Source organism: Acomys russatus, chromosome 29 (genome assembly GCF_903995435.1).
Source record: "Acomys russatus chromosome 29, mAcoRus1.1, whole genome shotgun sequence".
NCBI classification, from domain to species: Eukaryota; Metazoa; Chordata; class Mammalia; order Rodentia; family Muridae; genus Acomys; species Acomys russatus.
Window position 1 is genome coordinate 17,423,880 of NC_067165.1, and position 19,305 is coordinate 17,443,184.

The 19,305-nt window shown below is 51.3% G+C and overlaps 1 protein-coding gene across 1 annotated transcript; it reads left to right on the forward strand.

The window, feature by feature from the left end:
• Nucleotides 1-1,731: 1,731 nt before the first annotated feature.
• Nucleotides 1,732-10,647, forward strand: Hpcal4 (hippocalcin like 4). The gene is made up of 4 exons (XM_051171383.1): nucleotides 1,732-1,887; nucleotides 7,282-7,450; nucleotides 7,582-7,797; nucleotides 10,024-10,647. The coding sequence occupies exons 2-4, from the start codon at nucleotides 7,289-7,291 to the stop codon at nucleotides 10,219-10,221; spliced, it is 576 nt and encodes a 191-aa protein (XP_051027340.1). The 5' UTR covers nucleotides 1,732-1,887; nucleotides 7,282-7,288; the 3' UTR covers nucleotides 10,222-10,647.
• The last annotated feature ends 8,658 nt before the right edge of the window (nucleotides 10,648-19,305 follow it).

Genomic DNA, 19,305 nt, shown 5'->3' on the forward strand with positions numbered 1-19,305 from the left:
CTTGCCTGCTACTCCAGGGCCTGGGAAGTGAACTGAGGCTTTTAAACACCTTCATGAGTCACCAACCAAAGGTGCCAGGGATGTATCTCCTCTCTGGCACGCACTATGGAGTCCCTGGCCCTGTGCTACAGCCGCAGAGAGGAGACATACCAAGCTGCTAGGAGAATAGGATCGCGGGCAAACTGGCTTAAGAGGAAATGAGATGGCTGGCTCATAAAGAAGATGGAGGTCCCACTGGTTTCCCCTTAGTGTGCTTGCTTTGGGAGGTGCTACGAGCAGTCCCAAAAGCCAGACCTTTATTGGTGGCAGGCCTGTCCCCATCCCCCAATCTATCTATACCTCTGTTTTTGTAGCTTGGACAGAAAGCCTGCCTCTTCACCGAGGCTCTTTAGGTTCGGCAATCCCATTTAACCAATCCCCACACGTCCCACCCCTACTTTTGATAGATCCCTTAAAGTCCCTCCTCCGCACGTGGCCCAGCCCAGGGATCTCTGCACTCCTTTCGCCCCGAGTTTGGCGTTAGAGAGCTCTTTTCCACCACCTTGGGTTATGATCTCTCAGACACCAGTACATCCCCGGCGGCTGGGCGGGCTTGTGAGGAGACCCCCTAAGTGCGGGAAGGAGGTGTTTTTGCCTCCCTGAAACCTTCCAGACCCGCTCAGTGTAAACCGCCTCCGGTTTGTGTCAACATCCGAGGCCGGAGACTGGCGGCGGCTGGGAACCGACTCCATCGGGAATGCGGGAGGGTGGGGAATGGAGCGGCCCTTGGGGATAGAGACGTAGAAGACTTTCTGTAGGAGAACCAACGAGTCTTCTGGAGGGTCCTCGAGAAATAAGGATAGAGACCGATAAGAGTTTCTGAATTTAGGTTGTAGGGATGGCTGACTGGAGCCCACGCCCTCATGCATCTAGGTAGAGGGTACTTCTACAACCACCCAGCTCTTGCTGCATCCGCGCTCCCCTCAGCTTCATGGCGAGAGGGGAGTAGGTGGGTGGGGGCACTGGTGCAAAGGTGCGAGTTTTTGACCACCCCATCTTTTCCCACCCCCCACCCTGCCACTCCGCAGCTCCTCGTTGACCCCTTTCAGTTTCGGGCGGGACACGGGACGGGGTCGCATCTTATGAATCACCCTTTCTTCTACCCCCACCCCCGCTGGGGCCCAGGAAGAGAAGGCTTAGAGATTCTACTGTGGTTCTTCTGTTCCCATAGCAACCGTGCGGTTGTTTTTGCGAATCCACTTTAATCATCGGTACTTTTCGCTCCAAACTGTAACCCAGGCTCTGAGCCTCCGGGTTGAGGGACAGATGGGGGTACAGCCTTCTACAATCCTGGCGACTCAGGGAAGGTCAGCGCGGACAGGCGGGCGGGGCGCGCTCTTGTAGTGGCCCAGACTCACAGGCCACCCCATCCCCACCTGAAACCCCGCCTGTCACTCGGTGCCAGCTGAACCAATCGATATGCAAGGTTCCTGAGAGGGGGCGGCCCTTATGCAAATCGTGTCGTCTTCGAGAAGCGCATAGTGATACAAGAGCTGGGGAGGAGGCTCCGACGCGGACCTTAGAGAGCCCAGCGTCCGCCTGCTAGCCTGCCTAGTCCCCGCGGCCGCCCAGGCTCGGAGCCTTCCAACGACTCGGCGAGCAAGCGGCCTCAGGTAATGCGGATAGGGCCGGGCCCTCGGAGCAACCCGTTGGGGCGGAGGCCTTGAGCCTCTCCTCCTCCGCGTTTCCCCTCCCATCCTCATCTGCTCTGATCCATCTTCCTGACCCTGGGTCTGTCATAGGTGGACAGCTATCTGGAGAGCCCGCCTTGGGCAAGGGACTTTCACTTCAAGCCGGGTCCCTAATTCAAGGAAGGAGGTACGGTTACTTTCTTACCCCCCAGCTCAGGTAAGAATAACCTTTGCTCTGTCCCCAGTGCAAACGCACACGCACGCACACACACACACACACACCACACACACATACACACACACCTGGAGGTGTGCTGTCACTGATGCTGGAGGTGAGGCTCCTGTCACCCTACTTCCTCTGGAGACGATAGCTTACCAAGCCCCATCGAAAGCCTCATGGAAACCTGTACCTGGAGGTAGCCCACACCCATAACAACAGTTCACTGTCATTCACCCATCAGGGTCCTGTTCCCAAAGAGACCTCCATAGCAAAAACAGTCTCTGATCACACTCTCTGCCCCTTATGCTGACAGCTCACAGCATACCTAGGGGAAGGGTGAAGACACCCCCCCCAGCACCCCCTCTGTCCTACCCCAAGCACTTTCAGCAGCTCCCCTCTAGTAGCCCCCAAGCTAGACAGAGACCCCATATTCTGCATCTTTTATCTTGTCTGGAGAATGAAGCAGGGATGCTCCCCCCAGGAGACCACCCCATAGCTCCAATCTCTCTATACCTCATCACCCCTCACACCCAAATGCACTGAGTCCTTTCTTTGTAATTGGTTCTTCTCTGCCCTTTTTGTGCCCACTTGCTCCCTCTTTTAGCTTCCTATATCTAGAGACAAGGTCAAAGATCCACACGGACTCATTTTCTCCTCTCCCTAAGTCTGACTGTGGAAGCTGAGTCTGGTGTAAACCTTGTCTTTGCCTCTGTCGCTGCTTGACTTTAGTCACATCGTTTCCCTCTCAGATTCTTCAGGGGATGAGGAAAACAGCAAGGCAGAGAGAGGGTGGTTAGATGAGACGGTCTTGTTCAACCTTTGAACTCTGGCATATTCTGGCTCCACAGGTGATTATAGAAAAACAAAGTCCTGCGAAAACCATTAGGGTGTTTCTCAGAGGAGACTTGAGAGGCCCCAGCCATCACTGTAAGGACGTCTTTTTCTCTCTGGCCTAGGTACAGGCGAGTCCCTCCTACACATCGTAGGCTCATTCGCCTTAGGGGGCTTTTCGGGACCATGAGACCACCCTAACATGAGAGCTCCAAATTGGAGGTGGCCATCACAGCTCACCTTGCATGTGTCACTTTTGCCTCTTATTATGAAGGGGGGTGGGGAACAAGACCTGGGTGTTAACTGCCATTGCTGCTACTAAAGAAGAGCAAAGGGAGGAGAGGGAAAGAGAAAATCTCCTGACCAGGGAGCTGTTGTCACCATGGCAACCGCCTCAGCACCAGCTCCTCTGAAGCTAGGCGGGGGTGTGGGATTATTGCCTCCTTCAGTCCCTCCTACCTTCACTGCCACCTCTCCAGTTGAACCCTAACCCTGGACCCTCTAGAAAAAAACCTCTTAAGCACAGAGGGGCAGAGGTTTTGAGCAAGGAGTACCTTCTAAAGCGGACAACAGCCTTCCAGAAGCCACCAGTCCAACAGGACACGCCCCCAGCTAGGCTCTGGTCTTTGCTTTGCAGCTGATGGGCTCCAGTTGACCTCGGGTGAACCTTTCCTTTCCCTGACTCTGGCTTCCATGTCTCTGAAGTAGGCTTGATAGGAGATCACAGATATAAACAAAACAATGCGACATGGTACTAAGAGGAAGGGATGTTACTCTTCTCTCATAATCTAAGTGACAGTCACTGAGCATGATTACATCCTAGACCCTGCCTTCAAGTTTCTGCAGGGTGTTCAGAGAGAAAGCTTCCAGAAGACAGATTTAAAAACAGTAGGAAAAACTGGGCATGGTGGCGCACGCCTTTAATCCCAGCACTAGGGAGGCAGAGGCAGGCGGATCTCTGTGAGTTCGAGGCCAGCCTGATCTACAAAGAGAGTCCAGGACAGCCAAGGCTACACAGAGAAACTGTCTCAAAAAACAAAACAAAACAAAACAAAACAAAAAAAGAAAAGAAAAAGAAAAAAGGCACCCCCCCCAAAAAAAAATAAAAAAAGAAAAAAAAAAAAGAAAAAAAAAGAAAAAAGGCACCCCTTTCCTTGTCTAACATGCCCAGAAATAGTATAAGTCCTGTTGGAAGGGGGGGAAAGCTTACTGTTGAGCAGAAAGACGTGGGAACTCTCCCTGTTTCAGACAATACACCAGCCTCCCTTGGAGTCCCAGCTCATTAGCTAAGGGTCAGGGGCGGTATCTGTATGAGGGTTCCACACCATAGCCTCACAAGGTCTGCCTGTGCCCACAGTGCTGAGCCCCCCACACTGCTGTCTGACCACTGCCTGTCTTGAGAGGGCTGATTGTAAAGAAGGCTCCAATGGGGCTAGAGAGATGGCTCAGTGGTTAAGAGCACTGACTGTGCTTCCAGAGGTCCTGAGTTCAATTCCCAGCAACCACATGGTGGCTCACAACCATCTATAATGTATACATAATAATAACTAAATCTTTAAAGAAGGTTCCAGTGAAGGAATGGCTTGCAGAAGGCTCCCTCCTGCCCTGAGAAGGGAGAAAAGCAGAGAAACTATTTAAGCACATAAGTGAGGTGGGATCTAGCTGAAAGATGCCTGGCTCAGGCGAGTGCCTGTGGTGATGGGTGGAGCCGTGGAGGCTAAAAATGAGCAAGTGGGCAGCCTGAAACAAAATTCTAGGTGATTTTTGAGTTTCTGAGGCCCTAGCCATGACTGTGTGAATGGCTATCTCTACCCTAACCTTGAGATGAGATTCTAGAAGATCCTGGAGTTTCGGAGGGTCACCAATGCCCTACGTCATAACTAGGAGAAATCATCCCGTGGAATAGAGGTGTCGACAGAGGGCCCTTCCTGTGGTGCAGGTAAACCCTGTGAGCATGGGCCACCACAGCCCTGATGGCAAGCCGGACCCGAAGAAAAGGGAGAAGTCTGAAACAGACCATAGGGTCTTTTCCCTTCTCCTTAAACCCCAGGGGTGAAAGAGAGAGAGGAGGGGCGGGGGGTGGAGAAAAACAGTTGTTCAAGTTGAAGGCAAATCTGGCTGAGGCTGAGGTGCTTATGGGGCAACCCACTAGGATGGACATAGTTTCTGCCCATCATAGACTATGGGCTGCAGCTCAGGCAAACGTGATCCCACAGAGACCTCAGGATCAGAGCTGTTTTTCCCAAAAGGCATATAGGGATGGAGAAGGTCTATGTTGAGAAAGAACAGCCACAATGTAGAGAGGATGGCTCAAGCAGGTGGTGTAGACTCAGCCTGGATGCTCACTGGAACCCCTCCGACTGCCACTCCCACCCAACCCACCCCTCTCTCTCTCTCTCTCTCTCTCTCTCTCTCTCTCTCTCTCTCTCTCTCTCTCAATTTTGTCTTGTTTTTACTAAAGTAAGGGGGGAGGGGTAATCTCAAAGGGTGCTGCCTACTTTGCCTTTCTGACAACCTTAAGAAAAATGAGGAGATGTTTTCCGGTCCTTACTGGGTCTAGGGCCAAGAGCTAGGCGTAGGTAAGGGCACTGAAGACAGAAGGTGAGGAAGGTAGCGCGGGAGTGAAAAGAAAGGAGCAGAAGGTGAGGACCACACAGATACCATGATACATAGAGATGCGTGTGCTCTGACAGATTTGCAGCCTCATACATTGACACCCTCCTACACATAGACCCAGCCCCTCGTGCAGACACTCAGGCACAGCCTACAAGAGCCACGGGAAAAGGTTCTGCCTCCCCCATTAGACACCTTTGCTTCCTTAGGTATGCCTTGAGCTTACACAGTCTTTGGGGGAGGGAGCAGCTGAGGATGGCCCCTCACTTCTGCCAGTAGGTGGTCGAGAGGCACCCTTGACTCTAGCCTTGATGCAGGTCCAAGCTCCCAAAGATAGCATGCTCCCCACCTCCTTCGTCTTCTGAGGCTGGGAGGTTAGCAGCGAGGGAAGGGTGTTGCCACGTACACTGCCTGCTCCCCTTGTTCTCATGGCAAGAGGGGGCTGGGATCCTGAGGTCCAGAGATATCCTGTAACCAGCCTGGGGGCCACATGCCTTGATTTCTGTGTTGGTCTCAGTCCTAAATGCAGTCAGCAAGAGCTACCAGTGCCCCTCAGTACCTTTCAATCCATCCAGATCTCTCCATTTGAACTGTATGCCAAGCCCTTCCCTGTCTTCTTGCCCCTTTTCACTTCAAGCCATCTTTTTTCCCCCCAAGACAGGATCTCTCTGTGTAGCCTTGGCTGTCCTGGACTCGCTTTGTAGACCAGGCTGTCCTCGAACTAACAGCGATCCACCTGCCTCTGCCTCCCAAGTGCTGGGATTGAAGGCATGCGCCATCACGCCCAACCACCACGCCCAACCACCACGCCCAACCAAGCCATTTTTTTTTTTTTTAATTAGAGATCTGTCCTTATTATTTGTAATGATGTGTGTTTCTGCCTGTGGGCATGTACACATGAGTGCAGGTGCCCTTGGAGGCCAGGGATGTCAGATGCCCTGGAGCTGGAGCGAGACATGGTTGTGAGACACTTGACATGGGTGCCTAAAACCGAGCTTGGGTCCTCTGGAAGTGCAGCAAGTGTTCTTAACCACTAAGCCATCTTTGCAGCTCCACCTTCAGGTCATTTTATACATTGCAGCCAAAGGAAATTTTCAAAAATTTCTGGATTTCCAGGCTTGGCATGTTGTAAGCATCCTGTTGTTATGGAATGAGTGTTGGCTTTGCAAACCCTTGCTCTAACGCCTCCAGGTTGGCATGGGTTGAAGGCCCTTAGTAGGCAGTCATCTATCTCTAGAAACTTCTTCTGAGCTACTGGTGCCTGGCTTGTCTTAGCTTTATCTTCATGTCAAACCCCGCCCCTCAACAACTGCTCAGGAGTGAATGGGTTAATGAAAAGCAAAGTGTAATCAGGGCCATCACTGCTCCAGGCTAGGACTTGTATTGTACACTGGAAGGAAGGAGAGATGCTTCCTGTGTGGGGCTCCCAGGAAGGCCTGGAGGAAGAACTTGGGAAATGGTTCCTGGGGGACATTGATAGGAGGGGAGCCTACCCTACCCAGGAGGGAGGGCCCTTACTAGCAGGAAGTTGAGGCTTTGGGGGAGGCCGGGATGAAGATTGGGCTGTACTCCACCACAAATCACTAGGGGATCAGCTGCCACCTGGAAAGGCTGTACATGTCCTTACAGGAGAGGTCTGCTCTGGGGTACAGGGTGTTGTTGTGAGAGGAGAGGAAGTCCTGTTGTGGGCGGGGAAAGACCACTCCCCAGTAAAATAGGCTCTCTATGAGAAAGGGTGAGTTGAAGGCTGAACACATCGCAGGAAGGTGGGTGGCCATGGAAGTGAGGGACCCCGTTGTGGAAGGAGGGATACTGGCTTTCAGAAGAAGGGCTCCTTATGGCATGTGGAGTGTGAGGAAGGGTCCCAGTCGGGCGAAGAGTGGAGAGTCACCTCGCCTAGGTGAAGTCCTAGCCTGGGCCACGTTGAGGGAGATCTCGGTGTTCCAGGCCCACCATGGGGAAGAACAACAGCAAACTGGCCCCCGAGGTGCTGGAAGACCTGGTCCAGAACACGGAGTTCAGCGAGCACGAGCTAAAGCAGTGGTATAAGGGTTTCCTGAAGGACTGCCCCAGCGGCATCCTCAACCTGGAAGAGTTTCAGCAACTCTACATCAAGGTGAGGGTGTGGCGGGGTAGGGGCGGGGATGGGTACTGGGGACCTGAAAGCTGCTGGAAACTCAGCAGGTTGGGGTAGGCAGGGAGAGTGGGGTTGTCGCTGCGCCTCAATAACCCGCACCCCTGCCTCAGTTCTTCCCGTATGGAGACGCCTCCAAGTTTGCGCAGCATGCCTTCCGCACATTCGACAAGAACGGTGACGGCACCATCGACTTCCGGGAGTTCATCTGCGCCCTCTCGGTCACCTCCCGGGGCAGCTTCGAGCAGAAGCTCAACTGGGCGTTTGAAATGTATGACCTGGACGGCGATGGGCGCATCACTCGCCTGGAGATGCTGGAGATCATTGAGGTGAGGCAGGGCCAGGTCGGGGCGTCCAATGTCTTTGAGCCTCCGGAGTCCCCTCGCTGCTCCCCAACATTCCCCCATCACAGTTCTTCGGGCCCCTTGTGTAAAGTTTAACCTGCGGTGATACCCCATTTCCCCAGGTGAACAAAAGGTAGCATGTGGCAGCCAGCGATGAATCAAGTCTAGGGTAGCCAAGCTAATTCATTTGGCTTTTCAAAAAAATAAGTACTGAGGTCTGGAGAGATGGCTCAGCATGTTACGATGCTTGCTGCCAAGTCTTAGTCCCCAAGTTTGACTCTGGGACCCCAATGGAAGGAAAGAACCAATTCCTACTTGTCCTCTGACCTCAGTCCTTGCTCTGGTGTGTGCATGCATGCACATACACACACACACACACACACACACACACACACACACACACACACGTCTTCCCTCCCCCCATAGTAAATCAGTAAATAAATCTGGGTCATGCCAGGCAGTGAATGGTATGGAAAAGTTAAGCAAACGGGAGAGTGGTGGAGGGCAGTGGGGAGGGGCTGATTCTGAAGTCTGTAGAGTGAGCCGCTCGTGCAGGTGCAGCTCTGTGTGAATGGCTCACAGTGTGGTAGGAGGCCAGGGCAATAGTGGAGATGTGAGGGGAGAAGAGGATGCTGGGAAAATGGTCTGAGGGAGCCGGGAGTCCCAGCAGTGGCTCAGGCTAGGGTGGAGGCCTTGAAGGTAATCTGAGTTTGATGATGAGAGGGGAGCCAGGGGGGACAGCAGAGACAGAGAGAGCAGTGAAGAGATTCCACAGAGATCCAGTGAGGAGCTGGCGGAGGCTGCCTTCGCACATGAGTGGTCGAAATGGTAGAAAGCAAGTCGACATAGGGTCTGTTACAGAGTTAGGGTTGACGTGTTTTGCTGAAGGACTGGGTGTATGTGTGGGGGGAGGAGGGAAGAGAACTCAGCATGGTGGCACACTCCTGTAATCCCAGGACTCAGGAAGCTAAGGCAGAAGGGTGTGAGTTCAATGCTAGGCTGTGCAACAGAATGAGTTCCAAGCCAGCCTGGGCTACAGACGAAATGTTGTCTCAAAGAGCGACTTGAGGGTTTTGTTTGTTTGGTTTGGGTTTTTGTTTGAGACAGAGTTTCTCTGTGCGTAGCCTTGGCTGTCCCTGGACTCCCTTTGTAGACCAGGTTAGCCTCCAACTCATAGGGATCCACCTGCTTCTGCCTCCCGAGTGCTGGCTTTTGTTTATTTTTAAGTCTGGCAGAATGAAGCCCTTACTTGTTGCGACAGAGAATTCCAGAGACACAACAGGTGGGGAGTGTGTTAAAGAGTTGTGTTTGGGGCACGATTTCATTTAAGGTGCTCATTAGGGAGACAGCCTTTTTTGTTGTTATTTTGTCTTATTTTATTTTATTTTTGGTTTTTCAAGACAGGGTTTCTTTGTGTATCCTTAGCTGTCCTGGACTTGCTTTGTAGACCAGGCTGGCCTCAAACTCACAGCGATCCACTTGCCTCTGCCTCTGGAGTGCTGGGATTAAAGGTGTGCGCCACCATGCTCAGCTCTGTTATTTTGTTTTAAATTTTCATTTATTTAGTTTGTTTGGTTTTTCGAGACAAGGTTTCTTTGTGTAGCCCTGGCTATCCTGGACTCTCTTTGTAGACCAGACTGGCCTCGGGTTCATAGAAACTCGCCTGCCTCTGCCTCGCTGAGTGCTGGGATTAAAGGTATGCACCACCATCCCTGACTTGATTTAAATATTGATTGGGTGTGATAGTGCATGCCTTTAGTCCCAGCACTCAGTAGGCAGAGGCATGTAGATCCCTGTGAATTCAAAGCTGGCATGTTGTACATAGTGAGTTCAAAGCTAGCCTTGTCTCCACAACAAGTTCTAGGTCACTTAGAGTTACATGATTTGTGTGTGTGCGCGTGTGTGTGTGCATGTGTGTGTTTGTGTGTGTGTGTGTGTGTGTGTTGGTGGTGGTACATGATGGGGAGGGGTGCATTATCACAGTGTATGTGTGAGAACAGCTTTGTGGAGTTCTTTCCTTCCATCGTTATGTGGGTTCAAATTCAGGTCATTAGGCCTGCAGCCCTAAAAAGCCAGCCTTAATGGCCACATGTCTCCTTCGAGTGTCTTGCCTTCCTCCAGGAGCCTCTCAGCCCACCCCCAGATCCCTTTTATTTATCCTCAGCCCTCCCTGCCAACTGGGCATTCACGCCTCCATCTTTATTCGGTCAGGCTATCTATAAGATGGTGGGCACCGTGATCATGATGCGTATGAACCAGGATGGGCTCACACCCCAGCAGCGTGTGGACAAGATCTTCAAGAAGATGGACCAGGATAAAGACGACCAGATCACACTGGAGGAGTTCAAGGAGGCAGCCAAGAGCGACCCGTCCATTGTGTTGCTGCTACAGTGTGACATGCAGAAGTAGAGGCTGGTGAGGGGCGGGGCCCCTGGCCAGGACAGGCATGGCACCTCCCAATGTGATGTCCTCTCTGCTGGCCCATCCCCAGGGGGAGGGGCATTCCAGCCTCACTCTCTAGCTCACCCTCTCCTCTGCCCAAGCCTTTCTCTTCGAAGTCGAGTTCCGTGAGGGACCACCTCATCCTGCAGAAGAGACAGGTCTCCTCAAGGAGCCTGTCCTCAGATAGCCTGTCACTAGCTCCACCTCTAGCCTGGGACTAGAACCAACATCCTTTGGGCTTAGGAGAGTTGGCTTTTGACCCAAAAGGCGAGGTTAAGGAGGGGCTGAGGACTTTCTTTGCAATCCTGTTGTTCCCAGGGTGATGCCTAAGTAAACAGTGTGGTCTCACAGGCCCCCAGTCAGAGAGGGCCAAGCTGGGTCTGTCCTTTACAGATTCCTCTGCTCTGCCCCTTTGACCCTACCTGGCTCCTCTGGCCCCCGGCCTTTAGAATGTTCACTGGGTCCTTTCTTCAGCTAATGCGTGTTGAGCACTCATTCAATGCCAGGCACCTAAAGGTGCTAAGAATATGGTTGTTTACAAAAGCACATCCCATGCCCTCTGGAAGTTCACAGGGTAATGAGACGATTTCCAAGGGTTTCGATCTCAGACAGGGATGTGGAACACAACTGAGATGAGGCTGTGAGACAGCTGGCAAGTTGTCAGAACTAGTGTGTCCTCCAGTTAGCTACAGAAAGATGGAGTGGAAAGTCTGTGGAGGTCGGCGTGCCTCATGGGTGGAAGTTTTAAGAAAAATAAAATTTGTGTAATATTTATTTTTTTAGTGCCCTTTCAAAGAGCTAAAGATCACTTTATTAGACTATTAAAACATACTCTATATTACTTGGTTTCTTATAAAAAAACGATTTAAGTGAATATACAAAAGATAATGTTCAAGGGGGAAAATGTTTAGGCAGAAGGGTGGGGCTACCACCAGACTCGGAGAAGCTGCTCTCTCACCACCACCAGCTCCTGCTGCTTCTGCTACTTCCTTTTATTACCCTTTTTTTCAGTTTCACAAGTGACTTTCTGTCACACACTTTGGGTGCTGGCATCAGAGATGAAAAGCTTACCGAGAACAAGAGCAGTTCAAACCCCGCTTCTCAGGAGCTTGTTTCTGAGTTTGGGTTGGTTCCAGGGATTGGCTCGTTCCTTCACAGCCTCAGATGGAAGGAGCTAGAAGAAAAGGATCATCCGGGTCACTGTTCAGGCTTCTGGGCTGCATTTATGGACCAAATGCCTAAAAATGTGCTGGGCATACTCCATACAAAAGGCTTTCCCTAACCCCTCCATCCTAGTTCTGCCAGGAAGTTGAATCCGTCACCTTCCAAGCTCACCAGCTTTGCTTTCTGATTTTCAGGGTCTGTGAGTTAACTATTTTGCTGCATGCCTTCCAGAAAAATCCATCTCTGTTCCTCCAGTTCTTCACTTTACTTCCACCTGCGCTTGTGATCAGAAGTTAGCGGTGATGCGCAGTGACAGTTGGCTTCCTCTTGAACTGCTGTGGAAACAGTCTAGTACAGAGATGCTGTCAGCCAGGGTAGGAGTAGAGAGCGCTTGTGAAGCCAGCCGGGGGCGTGTGGTGGTGGAGGTTACCCTGTAGGAGACATGCTATTTGCCAATTACTTCCAAGTGCTCACCTCCACGCTGGTAGAAATTTTTGGAGATTCAGACCTGTGGTCCAGAATTTTGTCAGACCTTCCTTCTTGTGGCAGTCAGACGTAGCAGGCCACCTTCTTTCTGTCCTGCTTGTTCAGGTCATGTGGTGAGGCTGAGGGATTCATAGCCTCAAGTGATGCTAGCAGGTGTTTATCTAGTGGTGCTCCATGGGGATTTTCCATAGCTCTCACGAGGCTGCCTGTTAAAAGTATGTCTTGTGCTGTCATCAGCACCCTAGATGCATAAATGCTCAGCAGCTTAGCTCAGCTGGGACCAGAATCTTCTGGCGAAAAACTTCGTCTCTCCCCTCCCTGCAGATATTTAATCTGTCCTAACTGACAATGACACCGAATCTCTTGGCGTTCAAAGGCGTCTCATTTTGTCTCCATGGCCCAGTGAGATAGGGGTTTTCAGTACCTTTGCCCAGGCTTGGAAGCCAAGGTTAAGGGTTGAGGGTGGGGAGGTCTCTTGCATGAGAGTAAGCAGTCAGGAGACGCATGATGCCAAGACTTGAACGTAGGGCTCTCTGTAAAAGACTCTCCTCTGCCCCATTCACTTCCATGTCTGGTTTGTCCTGATGTTGACCACAGGACAAATTGACTTTTGCCTTTCAGAAGCTTCCTGTCAAGAAGTTTCTGAGGCTATGGTCTTCCAAAAAGGAGGAGGAGCTTGAGGTCTCTCCATTTTCAAGCATCTTCTTTTCTGCTTCTGGGCTGCTATTCATGGACCAGTGCAGTCCTTGGGGGGGCTGCTAACCAAATCCTGGAAGCATCTTGAATTGTCTTCCCCACGATTTTCCTTCTTAAGAGAATTGCTTTTGTTCTTCCAAAGCTGGTAGGCAAGTTCTCTACCCATGAGACTGGTCACTCCAGGCTTCTGGCCATCCACTCATGGGCAATGTTTGCTACTTAGGCCAAGGGTGTCTGGACAGACCCCAAACTGAGTCTGCCCTCTTGCTGATGGGAGGAGCCACAGGCAGGTTAGGCCCTGCTCCCACATTCTCTCGGGCGTCTAGAGCTTGATGTGCCCAGAAGATGGCGTGGTAGAGCGCCTATCCCTGCCTTGAGAAGAGAGATAGGTCTTCAGTCTCTCCTCCAGCTTGAGAAACACTTACCACAGAGCACAAGATGAGCAGAGCTCTGTGTGTGACTTGCACAGACATGAAAACGTACAGGCAGTTAGAACACTGCTGTATCAAGGTGTCCTTTGAGGTTCCGTATCCTCCTAACAAAAGTTCTGTGGCTCTGGTAGCTCCAGGTTCAGCCTCCTCATGCCTGCTAGCCTCAGTCATCCATTCTGGCTAAGCGATGAGCCCCCTCTTTCTCACCCCCTGAAAATCATCAGCGTAGGCCACTTCGGGTGCTCACTGCAGTCTATGCAGCTGCGTCATTACTGACATACCTTTAAAATTAGGAGAAAACCAAGCCCATTAGCAAAGGCACTGGTTCTTTTCTGCCCTGGCAACGGCAGAGCCTCAGGATCCATTTTACGCAGGAGGTCATTGGGAGCAAGGGAAGAAAAGGAGATCACAAGTTGAGCTTCCTAGGCAGGGCAGTAAGCTGACACTGTAAATATTTTTACGCAAAAGTTTATTAAGGCAAAAGTGATTTCCTGAAGATCCACCCTGGGTGAGGCTTTCTGTTGACTTTAGAAACCATCTTGGGGTTAAGAATACATTTCTTACATAGCTCCTTCATTGTTCTTGAAGAAAATAATTCACATGCGCAATTTAAAAGTCTCAGAAAAACATGGGATTTTTTTTTTTCTTCCCCTAGACTTTTCAGGGTTTTTTCTTCTTAGCGTTGTCAGAGCGTGGGGTAAGACAGGGCCTCTCGGGATGCTTGGGTCCCTCTGCTTGGTGGAGGCTGGCCAGGTCCGAGGTCTTCTAAGCAGTGAGGAAGCCTAGGGAAGTGGAGTGAATCCCAACTCACTATGAGCGCCCCAGTGTAGCCCTACCCCCTCCAGACATTTGCTGCCTTTAGTGTGTGCTCACAGCAACCGTCTTCACTGATCAATCCTGTGCCATGTGCTGTGTGTTTTTCCCACTGACAATGAATAAAAGGTGTGACTGTGCAAGGCCTCCTGTTCTTCCCTAAGCTGGGCTGGGTGGGGCTAGGGTGGGGCAAAGGAGACGAAGCCAGGGGAGATCACAGAGCAACTCTGGAGCCTCGTTGGGGCCAAGCTAGATCTTTGGTCTGGCAGGGACTCTAGTCACACAGCATAGGAACCCAAAGAAGCATCACAAAGGAACCCAGGTCCAGACAACTCAGGACATGTGGGACAGGCCGGGAATATAGCTCACTTGGTAGAGTATTTGCTCAGTATGCACAAAAGGATGGGGCCATCTTTTGCACTGCATAAAATGGATGTGGTGGCACGTGCCCATAATCCGAGTAATTGGGAGGAAGAGGCAGGAGGAAGGGTCAAGATTTCTAGGTCATTCTAGCTATATTAGTGAGTTCAAGCCCAGCCTGGCATACATGAGTCCTTTTCCAAAAATAAAAATATCTAAAAAAGAAAAAAAGCTTGGATATGGAGAGGTGGCTCAGCGGTTAAGAACACTTGGATGTTCTTCCAGAGGTCCTGAGCTCAGTTTCTATAATGGAATCTGATGCCCTCTTCTCTCTGGTGCTCTCTGCTGTCCATGTAGGCATACTTGTAAATAGAGCACTCACATATATAAAGTAAATAACAAATCTTAAACAACAAAACAAGAAGAAAGATCTGACAACCGGGCCCCTCTCTATTTCAAGCCTGTGGTCATGGACTCTGAAGCTCTGGGTAATGGTTGCTTTGTGATTTGTTTGTTAAGACAGGGTCCCACTGTGTAGCTCAGGCTGGCCCTCCTCTCCTAACCCTCTAGCCTCCTGGATGCTGAGATTATAGGGAGTGTCCCGCCATGCCTAGAAGGGTGCTGATGGCAGGTGACACTGGTAGAAGGCATCCCGAGATCCCGTGAGCGGAAAGTAACTGATGGAAACAAGCCGTGCAATGATCTGTATGTTGTTTCTGTGCGAATCAAGAAAAGTCTTTCCTCTGAGCAGAAGCAAGCATTCAGCTAAGCAGTGAACAGCGCCCTTGGGTTCATTCGAGAAATATGGCGAGGTGTGGTGATGCACACCTTTAATCCCAGCACCCAGGAGGCAGAGGTAGGCAGATCTGTGTGAGTTAAGAGAGCAACTTGGTGCTCATAGTGAGCTCATTAGTGAGACTCCGGTGAGAGAGAGACAGAGACAGAGACAGACAACAGAGAGAGACAGACAGACAAACAGAAAAGAGAGAGACACAGCTGGGCGTGGTGGTGCATGCCTTTAATCCCAGCACTCGGGAGGCAGAGGCAGGTAGATCTCCGTGAGTTCGAGGCCAGCCTGGTCTACAAAGTGAGTCTAGGACAGCCAAGGCTACACCCAGAAACCCTGTCTCAAAAAACCAGAGAGAGAGAGAGAGAGAGAGGACGAGAGGAGGAGAGAGAGAGAGGAGGAGGGAGGAGAGAGAGGGGAGGAGAGGTGAGAGAGAGAGAGAGAGAGAGAGAGAGAGAGAGAGAGAGAGAGAGAGAGAGAGAGAACACCCCCCCCCCCCTTTACACTAAGAAAGCTGCATTACCGGTATGCTCAGCTTAACAAGTAGAGCACATGATGGATTTCAGGCCTCACCCGCCCTGCTAGTCAGAATCACTGTGGTATAAACCTGTTCCACCATACACAGGATCCCGGCCTAAAATCCCGGAGACCTCCTAAACTGACTCAGATGTGGTAGGAGCAACATGGAGGAAATAGTGAAAGGCTCTTTCCAGAAAGTCCCTTCAACAAGCCAGAGGGGCTGAGGTGGCAACGACAGGTGGAGGTGCTGGCTTCCTTCTGAGACGCTCCACTGCTTTCTACAAGGGTTTCCTCAAGGACGTCTGGAGAAGGCAATCTTCCTGGCAGGAAGTAATTAGGACAGAGGAAGGCGGCTGACCTGCCTCAGGGTAGCCGTGAACTACAGGAGGCAGCTCAGCAGCCTGAAGTTGCTGCTCCCAGTAGAAGCCACACCACAGGGATAGGAAGTCCCGTCCCCTGGCTGCCTGGAGACGTAAAAGGTCGGGTGGCCTTCTTGTCAACTCCCTCACATAATCTCTTCCCAAGCAGGTGGATACACCTCACTTGCCTTCCACCTCACCTACCTGGTTTTGTGAGACAGGGTTTCTCTGTGTAGCCCTTGGCTGTCCTGGACTCACTTTGTAGGCCAGGCTGGCCTCGAACTCACAGTGATCTGCCTGCCTCTGCCTCCCGAGTGCTGGGATTAAAGGGGTGCGCCACCACGCCCGGCATCCAGGGTGACCTGTTAAAAGCACACATCTTATTGCGCCAGCTCTTCAAGGGCGCTTCTCCTGCATTATGACCTGTTGCTAAATATCCCTCAAGGCCCTGCATGATCTGGCACCCAGTGACCTCAGAAGCTCACATCTTAAGCTCACATTTTCCTCCTGCACCCTGCTCTGGAGCCACCCTGAGTCCCTTCCCTAGCATCTCTCAGGCCCGTATACTCTAATAGGCCAAAGGCCACTGGTTCCCCTCTCCCCTTGTTTGGGTCTTTGTGAAGACTCACAATGCCCCAGCAACAGTGCCTCATGTCTACGCGGTCTGTCAAGTGATTGACCCTTCCTGTGTGGCTCCCCGGAAGCTAGGCGGGGCACATTTCAGTCTCTCTCATGATGTGGATGTGAAGTAGGGACCTAGGTGAAGAAAGTCACTAGGGGAGCATCCTTGTGGATATAGTGTCCTTAGTCAACTTCCCTGCCCCTCTGGTCCACATGAGGAGTGCTCCCTCTACTAGGACACCCTGCCTCTTGGTGGAACCAGAAACAGCAGGTGTTTGTTCCAGCTTTGCTTGACTGAGACCTGGAGAAAAACAACAACAACTATAAACCGAAGTAAAATCTTAAGACCTTTTAACTTGTTTCTGGTGGCTATCTTGTCACAGCTACACAAAGTCATACCGGCGGCCTGAGTCAGCGGCGCTGACGTCAAGGCCGGCGCTGCTTGCGCTTTCTCAGCTCTGGGAGCAAACCGAAATCAGAGTGTGAAGGGGGTAACAAGCCAAGGGTCCTGCCTGGGGGAGACAGGGGGAAGTAAAGGGTCAGAGGGAGTGCTGGTCTGAGGTGGCGCACGCCTTTAATCCCAGCACTCAGGAGGCAGAGGTTTCAGGCCAGCCAGGCCAGCCAGGGCTCCACAGGGAAACCCTGTCTCAAAAACAAAACAAAACAAAAAACAAAAACAAAAACAAAAACAAAAAAGAGCCAAGAGGAATGATGGCTACATGAAGTGACGTACGCGCCGTGGGAACCACTAGATCCCAGCCAACGTGGGGCCAGGCCTGCTGAGGCAGGATGCCCAGGAGAGCAGATCAGTTATGTGAATGTCATAGAACCTGGTTCTCAACCTGTGGGTTTCAACCTCTTTGGTGTTTAGCATCCCTTTCATAGGATTGCATAAGATCATTAGAAAACACAGATACTTACGTTATAATTCATAATAGCAAAATTACAGTTATGAAGTAGCAACAAAAATGATGGTATGGTTGGGGGAAGGGGGCCACCACGACAGGAGGAACTGTATTAAAGGGCCGCAGCATCAGAAAGGTTGAGAACCCCCGCCCTGGAAGGTCTGTTGGTAGTTTATCATCTGAAGATGTGCAGGACGTCAAGAGAAAGTGCCAGCTGGGGCACAGGAAGGCAAAGCCAGAGAACCCCCACAGCCAGCCCTTAGGGAGAACCGCGCAACCCAGAGGGATCCTCAGAAACCGAGAGGGTCCAAAGGACAGTTGAGGATCAGTCCTCTAACTCTTCTCACAGGGTCTAGGCAAAGCTCTGGAAGGAACCGAACATAAGTCAGAGCAGGATTCTTTGATGGCATGGGACAGACACCTAGTCCTGTCGGATGAGTAGAGAGTCATGAATTGGGTAGGACCTCTGCTGTAAGGTGTACAGGGCACAGGGCATGAAGTATCCCCTGCAGTCTCAGTACTCAGGGGTCTGAGGCAAGAGGATTGTCTTGAGTGTGAGGCCAGCTTTGGCTACAGAGTGAGTTCTAGGACAGCTTTAGTTACAGTGTAAGTCTCCAAACAACAGAAAGAACACATGAACAAAAAGACGAGTTAAACACACTTCCACAAACAAGGCGTTCTGGCTCACATAATTAGACGTTCAGGTCCCACTGGATGTGGAGGCTCAGCGTGGCACCCTTTCCCACCACCTGCTCTTCCTCCCTCCCTTCCCCCTCTCTAACGTCTTTGACGGAGACAGGCTTGTCTGTATTCTTTCATCTGCCACAGGGAACGAGGGATCTCTGGCTCACACTAGCCAAGGCTAAAACCCCAAGAGGTTAGCTGGGCATAGTAGCGCATGCCTTTAACCCCAGCACTTAGAGGACAGAGGCAGGAGGATGCCTGTGAGTTTGAGACCAGCCTGGTGTACATAGGAGTTCCAGGACGGTCAGGAAGGACTACATAGATAGACACTAATTCAAAATACAAAACAAGTCTCTCAGCATCCATACGACTGCCCAGAAGGGGGCAATACACTCAGTCCTGGATGAGTTGGGCCAGGGAATGAGTTGAGTCAGTCTCAGCACGTGCTGATCCTTGAGCACTGCAGAGACAGAGGTTGTTATTAGAGAAAAGGCTGAGGAAAGTTGTTGCATCAAAAAACCAACAGTTCCCACCTGGGCAGTGGTGGCGCACACCTTTAATCCCAGCACTTGGGAGGCAGAGGCAGGTGGATCGCTGTGAGTTTGAGGCCAGCCTGGTGGTCTACAAAGCAAGTCCAGAATAGTCAAGGCTACACAGAGAAACCCTGTCTCAAAAAACAAACAAACAACAATGACAACAATGACCACCACAACAACAACCCAACAGCTCCCAGCTTTCTTCTCCGGGACATTTGTTGAACAACAGGAAAAGCCCGTGGGAAATTGAGATAACCCATTTTTAGGACCCCAGGCCTGACGCAGGGAATCACTGCCCACCTCTCGGCCTAGCCCTGCCTTAATGGACCTTTTAACAGAGAATACTATGAAAGTCTGGAAATAGCCATGGCAGCCAGGACTTAAGGACACAGGACCAGACACAGCTTCCTCTCGGAGCATCAGGTTTCTGTCAGGGGTCCCTCTGTCCATCCTTCCTCATATTTACCTGGGGGTCACCTCAGCCTGTCCACATCCCCACTGTATAACCATGCTGCAGAGGCTCATCCAGATCTTTTGGGAGGGATGTGGCTATGTTTCACAGCATCCTCTGTCCTGCCTGAGGCTGACCACCCAACCCCACATTCTAAAGAAAGGGAAATTTTGGCAGGCCCAGGTCATCTGTCTTTTCAAGCCAGTCACAAAGATCCAAATTACTGGGGATGGATTACC